At 35.5% G+C, this 16,426-nt stretch overlaps 2 protein-coding genes across 6 annotated transcripts in view; one reads left to right on the top strand and one right to left on the bottom strand.

The window, feature by feature from the left end:
• Positions 1 to 16,426, top strand: part of LOC121244067 — a 57,057-nt gene that overhangs the window by 5,705 nt on the left and 34,926 nt on the right. The window contains exons 11-18 of one of the 5 annotated variants that reach the window (XM_041142109.1): positions 68 to 194; positions 305 to 404; positions 2,342 to 2,411; positions 2,536 to 2,688; positions 2,816 to 2,911; positions 3,735 to 4,054; positions 4,881 to 4,908; positions 10,089 to 10,623. In XM_041142109.1, coding sequence (XP_040998043.1) covers positions 68 to 194; positions 305 to 404; positions 2,342 to 2,411; positions 2,536 to 2,688; positions 2,816 to 2,911; positions 3,735 to 4,054; positions 4,881 to 4,908; positions 10,089 to 10,312 — 1,118 coding nt within the window. In that variant the 3' untranslated portion in view covers positions 10,313 to 10,623. Of the gene's footprint in view, positions 1 to 67; positions 195 to 304; positions 405 to 2,341; positions 2,412 to 2,535; positions 2,689 to 2,815; positions 2,912 to 3,734; positions 4,055 to 4,880; positions 5,447 to 10,088; positions 10,624 to 16,426 lie in introns of those variants that run through there. The other 4 variants (XM_041142108.1, XM_041142110.1, XM_041142107.1 and 1 more) reach the window with 4 other exon arrangements.
• Positions 5,878 to 7,305, bottom strand: LOC121244069 (pathogenesis-related protein 5-like). The gene is made up of 2 exons (XM_041142112.1): positions 7,181 to 7,305; positions 5,878 to 6,734 (listed from the first exon to the last, which is right to left on the bottom strand). The coding sequence occupies exons 1-2, from the start codon at positions 7,272 to 7,274 to the stop codon at positions 6,058 to 6,060; spliced, it is 771 nt and encodes a 256-aa protein (XP_040998046.1). The 5' UTR covers positions 7,275 to 7,305; the 3' UTR covers positions 5,878 to 6,057.

The following is a 16,426-nucleotide window of genomic DNA, read 5'->3' as shown; positions in this document are numbered from 1 at the left end:
TTATTTGATCTTGGTCCTTACTGTGAGGTTCAGTTTACTAAGTTACTAACGTTATTGCCATTTGCAGGAGGGCAGTCCTCATTGGCTGATTATTGTACGTACTTTGTACCTTATTCTGATGGATCATGTACAGACACAAGCAGTGCTCGAGCACCAGACAGAATGTTGGGTGAAGTGCGAGGCAGTAGCTCTAGGTCAGATTTGTTTGGCACTTTCTCAAATATGTATGGCTGTCGTTCTATGGGATGTAGTTAAAAAGACAAAATTCAATATTGCTTATTATGTTTCTCTTTTTGAAATATAGGTGTATGTCCTCATCATTAGTACGTACGGGCTTTGTACGCGGTTCTATAACCCAAGGAAATGGTTGTTATCAACACAGGTGCATTAATAACTCTCTAGAGGTATGACTTGGAGCTTCAATACCTTTTGGTTCACATTAATGAATTGCTCGCTAACTAGGTCCAAATAATTAGAAATTAAGTTAAAAAAAAGAAAAAAAAAAAGAAGAGCAAACAAAAAAAGAAAAGAAAAGAAAGAAAGTAGAACAGGAGAAAGAGCATGAGCATCTAATTCTGAATAATTTTAAGCGGGAGCTACTGCGCACTATGTTGCTTTTTTATATCAAAAGAAGCGAAAAGCCTATGGTTCATTTTTTTTTTATAAGTAAGAAATTTCATTGATTGAACAAAACTAGGCAAAGCCCATGTACACAGGAAGTATACAAAAGAGACACTTAGTTACGTTCTAGAAAGCTGAAAAGATAGCAAAAACTCATGAACTAGCCAAAGAAAGTACAAAAAAATTCCATTATTCCCCCACAGCTCTCTACTTGTTGTTGAAGCATCTCTCATTTCTTTCTGTCCATATACACCACAACAAGCGCAAAGGAACCATCCTCCACGTTGCAGCCAGTTGAGGGCTATGATGATGCCTATTCCAACATGCTAGGAGCTCCACCACACTCTTGGGCACAACCTAAGTCAACCTGGCTCTACTAAATATGCCATCCCTTAACTCCCTTGCCACCTCGCAATGTACAAAAAGGTGGTGAATCGATTCACCATTGTTCTTACACTTATAACACCACTCCATTACGATTATCCCCTGTTTCCTTAAATTGTCAGCCGTCAAAATTTTTCCTAAAGCTGCTGTCCAAGTAAAAAATGCAACTTTGGGAGACACATAAACTCTACAAATACCCTTCCATGGAAATGCAATGGGCTGATAATTTTTCAGCACCTTATAGACAGATTTAACAGAATTTTTTTACTCCCCGAAGGTTTCCACAGCATTCTATTGCTCCCATTACCTCATTCTGGTGGAGTTCTCTGTTTAAGCCTTCTTTCCCTCCTTTCTCCCAATTGCTTTTTAAAAGTCAAATGAAATATAAAAGGTACTTTCCTTTGACTCAAACTACATGTTACAATGTTTGGTATAAGAAATAGTAGAAAATCACAAACAAGAATAACTTATCAAAAAAAGAAAAATAACCAACAAGAACAGGTGGCTAGATGGTGATTACATGTTGTGTAGAATTCTTATGTCCTTGGTTCAATGCAAGTAGTCCATTCTCTAAAATATGTTTAATTGGGTTCTCAACTCTAGTGACCTTGATTTGAGCCATACTAGTGCACCGTGTATCCAAGCCTAAGTAGGTGGATTTGTGATTGATATTCGCTTTCACTTGCAGCAATATATAATGTTGACTGATTGTCTTAAATAACCTACCTGTGGTTTGAGAGCATGTGTATCATCCCCACTGCCCACGCAAGAAAAATTAGGTAGCTTTGTGTAGAACTCACTTATGGTGATTCCTAACAGACCAACATACATCCATATATATATATATATGTACACATATATATATCTGCTAGCTCACGTCTGTGACTACAAAATTGAAGTTTCCCTTGATCATTTATACATTTACAATGTGATGTCTTATGAAAAATGGCATCCATGTAAAGACTGTAGAGCTGGACACAAGCATGGGTCTCCAGAGTTAATGAAGGGTGACAACTTACTGTTTGTTGATGCTTTAAACAATAATTCAATAAAAATCCATAAACATTTCGGCATCATGGTGGCAGGCCCCACCTATGCTGACCTGTTAAAAAAAAGTCAAATATAAAATAAGAGCTATGCCTGTTTTGCTACAGTAGGAGGGCAATGGATAACGTGTGTCATTTTCTGTGTTAAATCTACACCTCACCTTCCTTATCACACACCCATACCTATCTAAAAAATAAAAAAGAAAAAAAAGAGGGCAATGGATAATATTTTTTAAAGTTTAAGCTCATCCCCTTGTTAGCCCAATGTAACTCATTACTATACTTTTCAGGTTGCTGTTGATGGTATGTGGAAAGTATGTCCTGAAGGTGGCGGACCAATTCAGTACCCCGGCTTTAATGGTATTTATCCCATTTTTTGCACTGATGGTTTATGTCGTAAAATTTATTTGTTCACACCTTTTTCTTTGTATTGATTTTAATGCTTGTTTGTGGGTGAATTGATATGCCCGATGTTTGTCTGTAGGTGAATTGATATGCCCTGAATACCATGAGCTCTGTAGCACAGGCCCTGTTCTTGGATCAGGTCATTGTCCCGATTCTTGTCATTTCAATGGAGACTGTTTTGATGGAAGATGCCGTTGCTTTCTAGGATTTCATGGTCATGACTGTAGTAAACGTGAGCTTTTGTTTCCCTCCTTTCCTATTTCATAGTCAATGCACAAAATACAAGTTTGCTTGTGGAATTTCAATTTTCTGATATTTCTTTTGATTTGGCATCAGTTCTAAATTGATATTTTTTGCAGGCTCCTGCCCCGGCAATTGTAATGGACATGGCCAATGCCTCTCTAATGGGATTTGTGAATGTGAAAATAACTACACTGGTGTTGACTGCTCCACAGGTAAAGGAATATCCTTTTCCTTTTCTTTTTCATTTTTCCTATGTTTTAGTTGGCTGGTTCTTTGTTTAATTATGATGAAGCTACAGAAAACCTACTTTTTGGTGGCTTTCAAGCTCATCACGATTGAAGTTCCCTTACTGATAAAAAAAATAGTCTTACTCAAACTGTACTGTTTTTATGGGGGAAGGGAAATACAAGGGTGGTGATATACATATTGAGGACTTGTGAGACCAAAAAAAAAAAAAAAAAAAACGTGTTACTCTTGTGGTTGTGTTTTCCTGCATTGTAGATGAAGTGAGACCCACTATGCCCAATTGATTTTTGATATTGTTCTTTTTGGAGAATGGCTTCAATGCGAAGAATGATTAGTTCACATTAGTGAAAAACACCCTTCTTTTAAGTTCATAATTTAAATATATCTAAGCTCTTGGTGTGTCTTTTGACCTGGAAGCTAGAATAGGCATAGCCAGCCAAGTGCAATCGCTGCAATTTTCATATGAATAAACAAATGAGGTATGAAGTGCAGGGAGAGGAGTAAATGTGTTAAAAAAATCCCTGCCTGCTTTGTACTAATATGTTCATGTGTAGATATACACAGACAATTGGTTGAAACCCCCTCCTACTCTGTCTGACCTCCCGTGTATGAGCTTCGAATTGGCCTTCAACACATGCCGGAGAAGGGGGTTAGACCTGCCTTTCCAGGAATATCTTCACAAGATATTAGTCCTTGTTTGATCCTTGCATGCTCATGATGAAATTAGTTTGACATATTATTGTGGTTAGCGTTTTAATCTGTTAGCTTGTTCTTTTGTATGATATGCAGCCGTTTGCAATGAACAATGTAGTCTTCATGGAGGAGTCTGTGATAATGGAATATGTGAATTCCGTTGTTCAGACTATGCGGGCTACACATGCCAGAACAGCTCCATGCTCACCTCTAGTCTTCTGGTTTGCAAAAATGTGCTGGAAAGTGATCTAGCTGGGCAACACTGTGCACCCAGTGAACCAAGCATACTGCAGCAACTAGAAGAAGTAGTTGTCATGCCCAACTACCATCGTTTGTTCCCAGGTGGTGCCAGGAAGTTATTTAATTTCTTCGGCAGTAGCTACTGTGATGCAGCAGCTAAGCGCCTTGCATGTTGGGTAAGTTGTCTGTCTTAATACAATTTCCTTTTTCACTAAGCATTTCAACTGTGCCTCACATTGTTCTTTCTGCCCTCTGTGTGCGTGTGTGTGTGTGCGCGCGCATATAGCCAGAGGTTTTTCTTGGTATGAAAGAAGTTTATAGCATATGCACATGACAAGACCTGTCACTCAGGAGAACAACTCAAAGGATCACAATTAAGAGTGAACTGCTTTCCGTGTAGATCTATTAGGTTCTAAATTGGTTGGTAAATGGAAGAACTTCACAGCTCAAGCAAGCACAAATACTTTCACTAAACAAAAAGAACCCATTAAATAAACCAGAGAGGAGCTATTCTTGCAAATATATGAAGGTTGTTGTCAGGTTGAGATCCTATCTAGTCTTTGATTTGCAAATCCTCCACTCACATGCTTATCAGCATTTCATTGTCTTCTTGAGAAACAGAATTCAGTTGAGTATCTCGAATTTTTTCCCCTTCTTTGGAGAATATATCTCAGATTTCAACATAAAGGATCCTGTCACCTTTATGTTTAGCTCTGCCCACAGGAACCCTCAATACATCTGCTCTGTAGATGCTTCTGTAATATGCAATGCAATGTAGAATTGCACCATGATTGACTAGTGGCTTGTTTCGAAGGGTTAGGGTTTTCGTGGTTTGTAAATTAATAAATGATTTATATGAGATATTTCTGTTCCCCCCATGTGGCACCATTTACTTGCCGTTAAGACTTGATATGGTGTCAAATATACTAGTTTTTGGGCCATTTGAATTCAAAATTGGTTTTGGTATCTGTTTGACTAAACAAGATTGGCCTGAATCACCAGATCTCAATCCAGAAGTGCGACAAGGATGGTGACAACAGGCTTCGGGTGTGCCATTCAGCATGTCAGTCGTATAATTTAGCTTGTGGAGCTTCACTTGACTGCTCAGACCAGACCCTCTTCAGCCGTGATGGGGAAACTGAGGGGCAGTGCACAGGGTCCAGTGAAATGAAACTCTCATTACTTGATCGGATGCTGAGTATTTTCTATCTCAGCAATAGTTCCTGGAAAGGAATGTCTGTAAAAAGTAGGTAGCTTTAGTATTTTATTTTTTGGGGGACTTAATCTTTTTCGTTGTGTTTGTTGTTTTATCCATATTGGGTTGTAATTGTATGGGGGGTTTATTATAGGGAAAATGGCATGTAATGCACCAGCCTTAGATGTAGGTTTCCTTTCACATTGCCCAAAAATATTAAGTTGGGTGGGTAGTTTAAGGTTACCGAGTCTGGGTTTTCAGAGCTTTGTAATCTGGAAGCCGCTTGTAGAGAGTCCAGGAAAAAAAATGTTTGAGTGAACAGAACTTCGGCCGAAGGCCTTAGAAGAAGTAAAGAAAAGCTTCATTTTTTTCATTGTGGTTCGTATTCATTCCGTTTTGTTCCCCATTTTACAGCGTTTCACCACTGGTAATGATTGAATGTTGCGCAAGAATCTGACTAACAATCGGTTCGGGTTCGGTCTGGGGCCAAAACAGATGCCGGAACTAGCATTCATCATAGCTAGCACAGATCTTGTTTCTTCATTCTCTAATATATCATATATGTGTTCATCATAGCTACTACGTATGCCATATCTGGTGAGCTATATATGCCATAAATAATATGTGTTTTTGAGGGAGCTAATGAGTTTAGGCAAGTTTTATACAAACTTGTTTACAGCTTATCTTATACGAGTTTATTTAATAGATAGCTTTGTTAACAAACAGAGGGTAGAAGGCCTATCAAATGAGAAAATGTTTCTTTTCAAGAAATTAATAGAGGGAAGGTGGGGGAAATACATCCGATAACAGAATCTTACTAGTATTGAAGGTGGGGGAAATGCTCTTGAAAACCAAGAAAAAAGAAAAGAAAAGAAAAGACATCACCATATTCTTACAATAAATTATTTTTCCATCCAATTATACCAAACCCAATAACAAAACCATAAACGAAGAAGATAACGTCCCTGTAATCTGGAATCATGATCACAACTCTTTTGGACAAAACGTTATCAAGATATTCGACCCAGAGCACGTGAAACGGCTTGAAACATCATCGTAAGGGTAGCTATACGCGTTCGGACACGCTTTCTTGAACATCTCTGAGTACTGAGTCCGCGAGCAAGTTTGTGGCGTCGAGTAGTCGTCGGAGCAACAAAACTCGGCCGCGTTGAACGCCTCGCACGCGCTCTTGCACCCGACCACCGAGCCAAAGACATTAACCACCTGCAACTCCGGGGGACAGTTCAAGTCGGCGATGCAGCCCGCGTACTGGCAGTCACTTGTTCCGCCGGTGACATTGATGCGCATGCCAACGTTGTAGCCGTCGGTCAAGTAGACAGTGTAGACGTTATTGTCGGTGGGTTCCAATGCGGTGATGAACTCGGCTAACGTGAAAGGTGGCTGGCCAACTCCGCTGCAATTCAGTGAGCCACAATCACCGGTGGAGCAGTAACCGTTGCCCCAGGAGTCGAAGTTGCATCCAGTTCGGGCCCAGACCCTGCCAGACCAGCCAGGGTAGGCATTGAGGATGACCAATTTTCCTGATGCCAAGGGAAAACCGCCGCCCCCGAGGGTGCGACCATTGTGGGAGATAATTGCGACCCACACTGTGTCGATACATTGATTCTGGAAGGAAAAAGTGGCTGCTAAACCCATAGTAGCTGCAATTTGACAATACACAAACGAGTAAAACTTCTCAATCCTTGGTCGAAAGTTAATTTGTAATTTTTGCATAGAAATCTCTTGACAAAAGAAGTCTAGTTAAGGGAAAAAAAAAAAAAAAAAAAAAAAGAGAAAAAACCCAGAGAGATAGAGAGAGCACTCATGTAATCCATTCCTCCCTATTAATAAAAATTATATTTTCTCACATTGCTTGTTCCGAATACGTCAAAATCTTCACTCATTAAATAAAACAAAGAAACAGCTTTTCAAGGTTATAAAACAAGGGTTTTCGAAGGGTTGGGGAAGAGACGAGATCAGAGAAGATGAAGAGAATGATATTATTGCAGTGCATATGAATCTTGTATATATACAAATAAGGTATTTAACAATCTGCCAGACAACTTCTAGTAATAAACAAACTCTATTACTTTAAGGAAGTTTTTACCTGAGAATATAATCGAAAGGAAAAGGAGAGGCACCCCTTTAATTCCTGCCCCCATTGTTTGTTTCTGTGAGAGATGAAGAACGATATTGTACATCTTGGATGTGCTTCATGTTACTTATAATGGCCGTGTGTAGCCAGCTCCTCCCCCACTTCTCTTTACTCCTTAATTTTCATCTGTCACACCCCTTGACGTGACTATTCCTTCCTGTGTCGGCACAAGGGTCGGGCGCGAACAAAGTCGCAATACGTGGCGTGCGCATTATCTGCGGCGTGGTTTCTTATGCTGTCTTTTTTTCCTTTTTCCATTTTTGTTTTCCTTGTTTCGTACACTATTTGCGGCGTGCAATAGAGATTGTAGAGACTCTTTCTCGCACGTTGAAAAAAAAGCGTGAAAAAAAAAAGAAAATCTTAAATACAATTTTAGAATATGTAATATATACTTTTTTTTAAAAAATATGAATAAATTTAAGATCTACATTAAAAAATTTAACTTTTAATAATGAGTTACATTATTTTATTTAAAAAAAATACGAGATTTATATATTATAAAACTATATCTAACATTATTTATGCAATAGGTATATTTTGAATTAGAGTGTAGATGAAAGTTAATATTTCCACGTACTAAGTTTGTATTTGGTTGTTGAATCAAATTTAATTCACCTCAAACTAATTATTAATGAAATCCATTATTTTTTTAATTTCTCATAAAAAAAAGTTAAGAAAAATGATAGAGTTACTGAGAGTTGAATCCCAACACTTTTTTTTTTTTTTTTTTTTTACTTATTTAGTGATTAAGAATATATTTTTTTAATAATATTATGAATTTTTTAAAAATGTTTTGAGGATATAAACATGAGCTGCCAACCAGTTGTCATGAGATTGGTGGCAAAACAAGAACATGGGCGGTAAAGAACTACATGATAAAGGATAACTCTGTCCAAATGTAAACAAGTAGAGTGCCATGGCTGTTTAATGTTACTCTGTTTTTCATGCTATTGTTAATCAGAAATACAAAAACAGAGGCTTAATACAAAGATCAAAGGCTTCCTTTTACAAAGAGCTGCTTACTCACTGCTCGTACCTTGGATTATTATTATTATTATTATACCACCATCACCACCACCATTTAGTAGGCTCTCAGCAGCTTGGTTTACGCTCAGCTTGGTCTACGCTTTGCTTTTTCCCCATTGACTATTTTTCTCAACAGTTATTTTATGGCCTTAGGAATTTGACTTCTGTGGCCTTTTAAAAAGTAACGTTCTAGACGAAAGAGTCCTGCTTACCCGTACGCTTGAAAAACGCGCTGCATGTAACGTGCTAATGTGCAACAAAACAAAAAACCAGACAGCAACCCAGCAACCGAAACCAACCAACAGCCCTGAAATTTCTGCCGTTTCTGTGAGAGAGAGAGAGATGTTAAAGGTACCAAATCAGGTCCAAAGTTGAGTGTGGTGCATTGCATGTGTGACTTTACTTTGAGGACAGAAACAAAAGAACCCAGAAACTCACGTCCCAATGCCAACTGATCTCTCCACTCAGTAACCGGAATGTACTGTAAAGCAACTATGTTGTGACTAGTCAATACATTATTGAGTGACAAAATCATGAGCGACGACACATCTTTCCTTTCATGTTAAATTTTCCTCTTGAACCCTTGAAAATTTGGCGAATGCGGAGGGTTAGGTTTAAACGACAATAATTCGTAGTAGACATGATGTTTCTACTATTTTTTTTCAATAATTATTTTAGGATCTTCACTAATTTTTGGAGCTTGAGATCTTATAACTTTGAAACTTTCAATGTGACCTATCCAATGTGTTTGAGATAATGGGTTGACAGTCAAAATTACTTATCTCTACAAGATATAGCACATGAATTAGTCATATTACATAGAACTTAAAAGTCTTCTTTACACACCTTTGATGTTTGTTTCCTACCCATTATCATATCCTTATCCTCTTTTTTTTTTTTTTTCTTATATCATTAACAATATCAAGTTCATGTCTTTTTAGGGTATTTATAAATCCATCAAAAAAAGACCTTTTCCAAATGTGTTGTTTGCTTTTGCTAAATTATTCTTACTAATTGTTTTCTCCAATAATATTCTTTTTCTTTATTAATTTGTTCTTGAAAAGTTTGATCAATTGTACTTTTTTCTAGCAACCTCATTGTTAATAATATGTTCATTAGATATTTCACAAGTCAGGGCTCGTTTGTTTACAGAGATGAGATGAGACGAGATTAAAGTTAAAAAATTAAATAAAATATTGTTAGAATATATTTTTTAATATTATTTTTGTTTTATAATTTGAAAAAGTTGAATTATTTATTTTATTTTATGTAGAGATTTAGAAAAATTATAATGATGAAATGAGATGAAATGAGATGAGATGAGATGAGATGTTTCTTAAAAACAAATGAAGTCTTAAGCTTATTATTAAGATTTTCTCGATCTCTAGTTCTCTTTTATTTTATTGTGTGGGTCTCTCCACGTGAGCCAATTTGGTAATTTTCAAAAAGGTAAGATCGTGTTTAAAATATGCGAAAGAGAGAAACAAAAGAAGGAGGTACCGTACGGGAAAAGAGTGAGAATAAGTCATTTTCCATAACACTTATCAGAGTTTTATTGGATTACATGCGGTTCGATTTTGACGAATTTTAATATGATATTCTTTACGTGTGGTTACAGATCTTCCAAGTTGACAAATCTGACTTTTGGGCGTGACAGAAGGTGCCATCGCTTTCTAGGATTTCATGGTCATGACTGCAGTAAACCGCACAAGGGTCTTAATATGACAGCCTGTGAATCAACGTGAATATAAAATTAGAAGCTTTGAATTTGATGTTAACGAATTTTAATTAAAATGGATTGATCTATTGTAATACAATCGGTGCGACAAGGATGGTGACAACAGGCTTCGGGTCTGCCATTCAGCATGTCAGTCGTATAATTTAGCTTGTGGAGCTTCACTTGACTGCTCAGACCAGACCCTCTTCAGCCGTGATGGGGAAACTGAGGGGCAGTGCACAGGGTCCAGTGAAATGAAACTCTCATTACTTGATCGGATGCTGAGTATTTTCTATCTCAGCAATAATTCCTGGAAAGGAATGTCTGTAAAAAGTAGGTAGCTTTAGTATTTTATTTTTTGGGGGGCTTAATCTTTTTCGCTGTGTTTGTTGTTTTATCCATATTGGGTTGTAATTGTATGGGGGTTTATTATAGGGAAAATGGCATGTAATGCACCAGCCTTAGATGTAGGTTTCCTTTCACATTGCCCAAAAATATTAAGTGGGGTGGGTAGTTTAAGGTTACTGAGTCTGGGTTTTCAGAGCTTTGTAATCTGAAAGCCGCTTGTAGAGAGTCCAGGAAAAAAAATGTTCGAGTGAATAGAGCTTCGGCCGAAGGCCTTAGAAGAAGTAAAGAAAAAGCTTCATTTTTTCATTGTGGTTCGTATTCATTCCGTTTTGTTCCCCATTTTACAGCGTTTCACCACTGGTAATGATTGAATGTTGCGCAAGAATCTGACTAACAATCGGTTCGGGTTCGGTCTGGGGCCAAAACAGATGCCGGAACTAGCATTCATCATAGCTAGCACAGATCTTGTTTCTTCATTCTCTAATATATCATATATGTGTTCATCATAGCTACTACGTATGCCATATCTGGTGAGCTATATATGCCATAAATAATATGTGTTTTTGAGGGAGCTAATGAGTTTAGGCAAGTTTTATACAAACTTGTTTACAGCTTATCTTATACGAGTTTATTTAATAGATAGCTTTGTTAACAAACAGAGGGTAGAAGGCCTATCAAATGAGAAAATCTATCTTTTCAAGAAATTAATAGAGGGAAGGTGGGGGAAATACATCCGATAACAGAATCTTACTAGTATTGAAGGTGGGGAAATGCTCTTGAAAACCAAGAAAAAAGAAAAGAAAAGAAAAGACATCACCATATTCTTACAATAAATCTGACTTTTGGGCGTGACAGAAGGTGCCATCGCTTTCTAGGATTTCATGGTCATGACTGCAGTAAACCGCACAAGGGTCTTAATATGACACAGCCTGTGAATCAACGTGAATATAAAATTAGAAGGTTTGAATTTGATGTTAACAAATTTTAATTAAAATGAATTGATCTATTGTAATACAATTTATAAATGGATTAATAACGTGTTAACCTGCTTAATATAGAATCAATCCGTTTTAATCTATTTAGAATTTATTTTAAAATTTTATAAAAAAAAATGAATTTATTTCAAAATTAAAATTTTATTATTGTTAAGTTGTATTATTGATATTTCTCAGTATGTTTATGTTTTTATTGTTAAGATTGTAATTTTAGATCTATACTCATATTTATTATTGTATGGTTTGTAATATTGGTTTTATTATATGTTAAAATTTGAAAAATATTAATATATATATTTTAAAATATTGTAATTATTAATAAATATAGATTTTAATTTTTATATAAAATTATGTTAATCAAGTTAAATGAGTTATGTGTTTTAGTTCAATCTATTTCAATGAAACAAATGGATTTAAATGAGTCATGTCATGATAACATATTTTTAATTAATTATTAAATGGGTCAAAATGGATGACACGATATGATCCGTTATCTAAATAGTTTGGGTTAAAATTTGAAAGTTTGAATGTTTAATTTAACGGATTGGGTTCGAATTGATCTATATAATCAAATATTCATGACTTGACATGACATGAACGCGATCCAAAAACACGATTTGCCACCCTTTCAATAAAGGGAGCTTTTGGTTCCCTCTTTTCCTATTTCGTAGTCAGTCCACAAAATACAAGCTTGCTTGTGGAATTGCACTCTTATGATATTTCGTTTTTTGGTATCGGTTTTACGTTGATATTTTTTGCGGGCTCTTGCCCCAGCAATTGTAATAGACATGGCCAATGACTCTAATAAGATTCGTGAATGAGAAAATGGCTACACTGGTGTTGATTGCCCCACAGTAAAGGAATATCATTTTCTCCTTTTTCTTTTCGTTTTTTCTATGTTTTAGTTGGCAGGTTCCTTGTTTAATTATAGCGAAACTACGAAAAACCTACTTTTTGGTGGCTTTCATGTTAATTGTATAAAAGTTGTGTAAAAGTAATAATATCTTTATCATTTTTTGTGATCGAAATATACTAATCTAAATACCCTAAATCATAAAAAGAAAAGAAAAGTTGTCACTTTAGTAAAATCGAAGTAAAGATATGTCAATGCAATTGTCGTGTGATATATTCTATTCAATACGTCACAAACGTATTCATATATGTCAAATTATGCTAATTATCGGCTACTATAATCCTATTGTATATGATGAGTATTGAATAATTAATGATACATGCTTTACTAGCCTTAGAGTCTGTATTTTGTATCAAATGTGGTATAAGTATCTTGCAAACCCTTTAACAAATTAGTATTAAATTGGTAAGACCTCCATTTTGGAGGCAAGGGTTTATAAAGTTTAATATTCAATAGTCTTTAACACCTACTTCACCGTTTTCCTTTTAGCATCCTCATGATCCCACTTTCTCTTATCTATCCCTACTTGTTTCCTCCTTTTATAATCCGTTGCCATTGGAACACGAAAAGGTTGGAGATACCAAATTCTTGAGCTAATTGTTTTCTCCAACAATATGATGTTCCTCTTTCTAGTGTGATTTGTGAAGGAGAAAGAGAAATGGAGGTACCGTACTGCCTTTAATGACTCAATGGAATTATTGCCTTTACACTCCACAAAAAGGCCTAAAAACAAGCTCATTCTTGATGGGAGCATAACTCAGGAGCAAAAGGTTGTGGCTGCTGTGCAGCCCCACCAAAATCCATGAATTATTTAAGTTGAAACTGTTAAGAGCTTGGAAACCATTGAACAATTTGTGAACTTCACCATTTACTGATTACTAAGTGCTATGACTTTGTTTTTCTCATTGAAACAAAGTGTAATAGGAATAAGGTGGAGAAAGTTAGGAACCAGATTGGCTTTAATCATAGTATTATTGTGGATAGTAAGGGGTGTAGTGGTGACCTTGCATTCTTATGGAGAAATTATGAGAATGTTAAACTTGATTCTTATACCCGAAGGCACATCTCTCTTAAGGTGACCCAACCTGATACAGGAAAGAAATGGCTCTTAACTAGTTTTTATGGGCACCCAAAAGCTACTAAAAGAGTTGACAGTTGGAGACTTCTTAGAGGTCTTAAGCCATCTGATAATACAGCTTGGTTATGCTTGGGAGATTTCAATGAAATCTTACATCAAAATGAGAAACATAGAGCAGCTATGAGACCTTATAACTAGATGGAAGATTTCAGAGAGGCAGTTGATGATTTTGGCCTAAGCGAGGTGAGTTTTCAAGGTGACTGTTTTACCTAGAGCAATAATAGAGAAGGGAGGGACTTTACTAAGGAAAGGCTAGACAGAGGAATGGGCAACTATGCTTGGTTTAATATGTATGTTGACTCTAATGTCATTACCCAAGTAGCTCAAAGCTCCTCAGATCATTGCCCAATACTATTAACAGCTAGCAATGGAATGGAGGGAGTAAGAAAGAAAAACAGGCCATTCAGGTATGAAGCATGCAGGGGAAAAAGAGAGGAATGCAATGCAGTAATTAGTAATGTCTAGAATAGCACACTCAATCAACTTCCCAAGTTGCAAGAAACTACAAATGGTAAAGCTACCCATCGGATTCTGCTACATTAGTTTGTTATATATATATATATTATATATCTATTGTTTTTCTTTTTGTATTTGGTGTCTCCTCCAAGGTACCATGTGGATTAAGCAAAGAATATATAGTTAGAATTGGTTAGTAGTCTGCTAAAGTAGGTTGTTGGATCTGATGTACGTCTTCAACCTAAACCTACCGCGCGCGGTGCCTCATATTAAAGAACCCTCATCTCTTTATATTATGGATCGATGGAACCAGCTCTTGCCACAATGACTTGTATAGGTTGATTATGTGGGGGCAGAGAGTGGGATTTCATGAGTCATGATATTGTGAGGATGAAAAGATCATGACATTCTTGACACCATTATCTTATCGTGCAATATATGCCATTAAATCACCATCAACTAGAGGGAGAGAGAGCTTATTAATTAGTGGTTAACAACACCCTCGTTTGTAGCATCATTACTCTATTGCAGAGGGTATGAGTTTTTTAATATAGTACGTTTGGTTTCACAACTCATCATTATAATTTTTTTATATCTTAAAATAATAATAATATTAAAAAATAATATTCTAATAATATTTTATCATCACCTAGCCTAAATCTACCTTGCTCCTAAAGCTATAAAAAGGATCCAAATTAGACCAAGCAGCTAGCTGCTGGTTTGAAGACACTGTGGTACGTTTGGAAACTAAATCAAACTCAACTCATCTCAACTTATTATTATAATTTTTTTAAATTTCAACATAGAATATACTAAAAAATTTAACTTTTTCAAATATCAAAATAATAATAATATTAAAAAATAATATTCTAATAATATTTTATTATTTCAACTCAACTCAATTTAATATCTAAATACAACCTCAAACTCAAGTCAAAAATAAGATACATGTTGGACCACTTGTATGTGACCTGTCCAGTCCCGGTCAGCATTTTTAGGCCCATTTCTTAGTTTAGCTTTTTCCTTTTACGTATCACGCAAGCCTACTGATCACCTTGACATTTGCGACATTTACAGATTATATATATTATATATATATATATATATATATATATATATATAATCAAAACAAAAACATTTTAGAAATTATAATTATCACCATTAAAGTATCATGTATATTAATTCTGATTGGTCCTTTGACCCCATGTCGCATCCAGAAAGCTGGATATTCATTCTTGATAGTGTGAACTGCGACTTTTATGATAATAAATTAAAATAATACCGATATTGATAATGAGATAAACAACACGTCTACAACAACGAAAAAAGAATTAATGACCGTTCAAGGAGTTGAAAAAAGAACTCAAAATAATAACAATAGATAAATCATGTTCATCAAGGAGTTATTCTTTATTCTGATGAGACGAACTACTTTCAACTATTTAAATAGTACTTCATTGCAGCTATATTTTAGACTAAGCTAAGAATTTACAACTACTCAAGGAAATTTAATATGAGGTCTTATACAGTTTTTTAATTAGATTATTTTTTATAATTCGAAGAGAGATAGACACGGCACGGCACGTGGATACACTCTATAGGTTGAAGCTGGGAAGTAACAAAGTGCCAAAACCACGCCGTAAAAGAGATGCACCAAGTGAACAACCAGTACCAAAAATCCTGAAGTTACCTCCTTTTGTAGGGTGAATGTGAGCCCACTAGAAGCCCAAGGAAGGGAAACCATTGAAGCCCAAAAATCCAAAGTTTGGCCCATTCTTCCTGAAAATGGGCTTTTAAATGATACATAGAGAAAATTGAAACTCAAGGAAATAGAGGAGCAAACAAGAAGCAACTTATGCTGAAACAAATAAAGGTAACTGGGAAAAGGAAAGTAACCCTTTTACAAAACTTCTGCGCAATTGTTTTTACAACTCGTTATTAAAATGTTATTATTTTTAATTTATATTCATCAAAATGAAATAAAATTCAAATAACTCTAACATAAATTAATATTTTAAATGAAAACTGTGTACACTTTGTATGATATGATGTACAAATTTAAGGTTAGCAAGTCTCTTAAAAAAAAAAAAAAAAAAGACCCATCACAAAAGAGTAGATTTTTTTAAATAGATCTTACCTTTTTTTTTCAAAGGGACTATATAAAACATGGGTTAATTACACTTTGTCCCTTCTAATTTTCACTTAATTCATAATGTGCTCGAAAACTAATAATTACATCAAAGTAGACCTGCATACTTTCAAAACTTATCATTCCCTCTCTTCAATCTACCAATAGTGTTAAATATAACGGAAAGTGTCTCTATGTGTTACTCGCGTGTATAATATTCACTATAAAGATATAATTCTATCTAATTTATTATTATTATCAATCATATAAAATATAAAATAATACGTGCTATTAACTAATAATAAATCATTTACAAATTGTTGTGGAGGATTCAAAGAGAGATGGAGAGAGGACAAGCTTCGAAAAGGGAAAAGTTGATGAAAAACAAGGAAATATGGACTAACGAGTAAGAAAATATGTTTGTTTGAGATGGAGAAGATGGGGCTGAAGTAACTCTGAACTGGGCTTAGCAGAGAC

This window comes from Juglans microcarpa x Juglans regia, chromosome 8S (assembly GCF_004785595.1).
Source record: "Juglans microcarpa x Juglans regia isolate MS1-56 chromosome 8S, Jm3101_v1.0, whole genome shotgun sequence".
Lineage (NCBI taxonomy): Eukaryota > Viridiplantae > Streptophyta > Magnoliopsida > Fagales > Juglandaceae > Juglans > Juglans microcarpa x Juglans regia.
This window is presented reverse-complemented; position numbering and strand designations above follow the sequence as displayed.

Bases quoted from the DNA above. Each gene is read 5' to 3' on its own strand.
- LOC121244069 (XM_041142112.1), bottom strand. From the start codon at position 7,274: ATGTACAATATCGTTCTTCATCTCTCACAGAAACAAACAATGGGGGCA. The intron at 6,735-7,180 runs GTAAAAACTTCC...GTCAAATTGCAG, and splicing joins CCTTTCGATTATATTCTCAG to CTACTATGGGTTTAGCAGCC.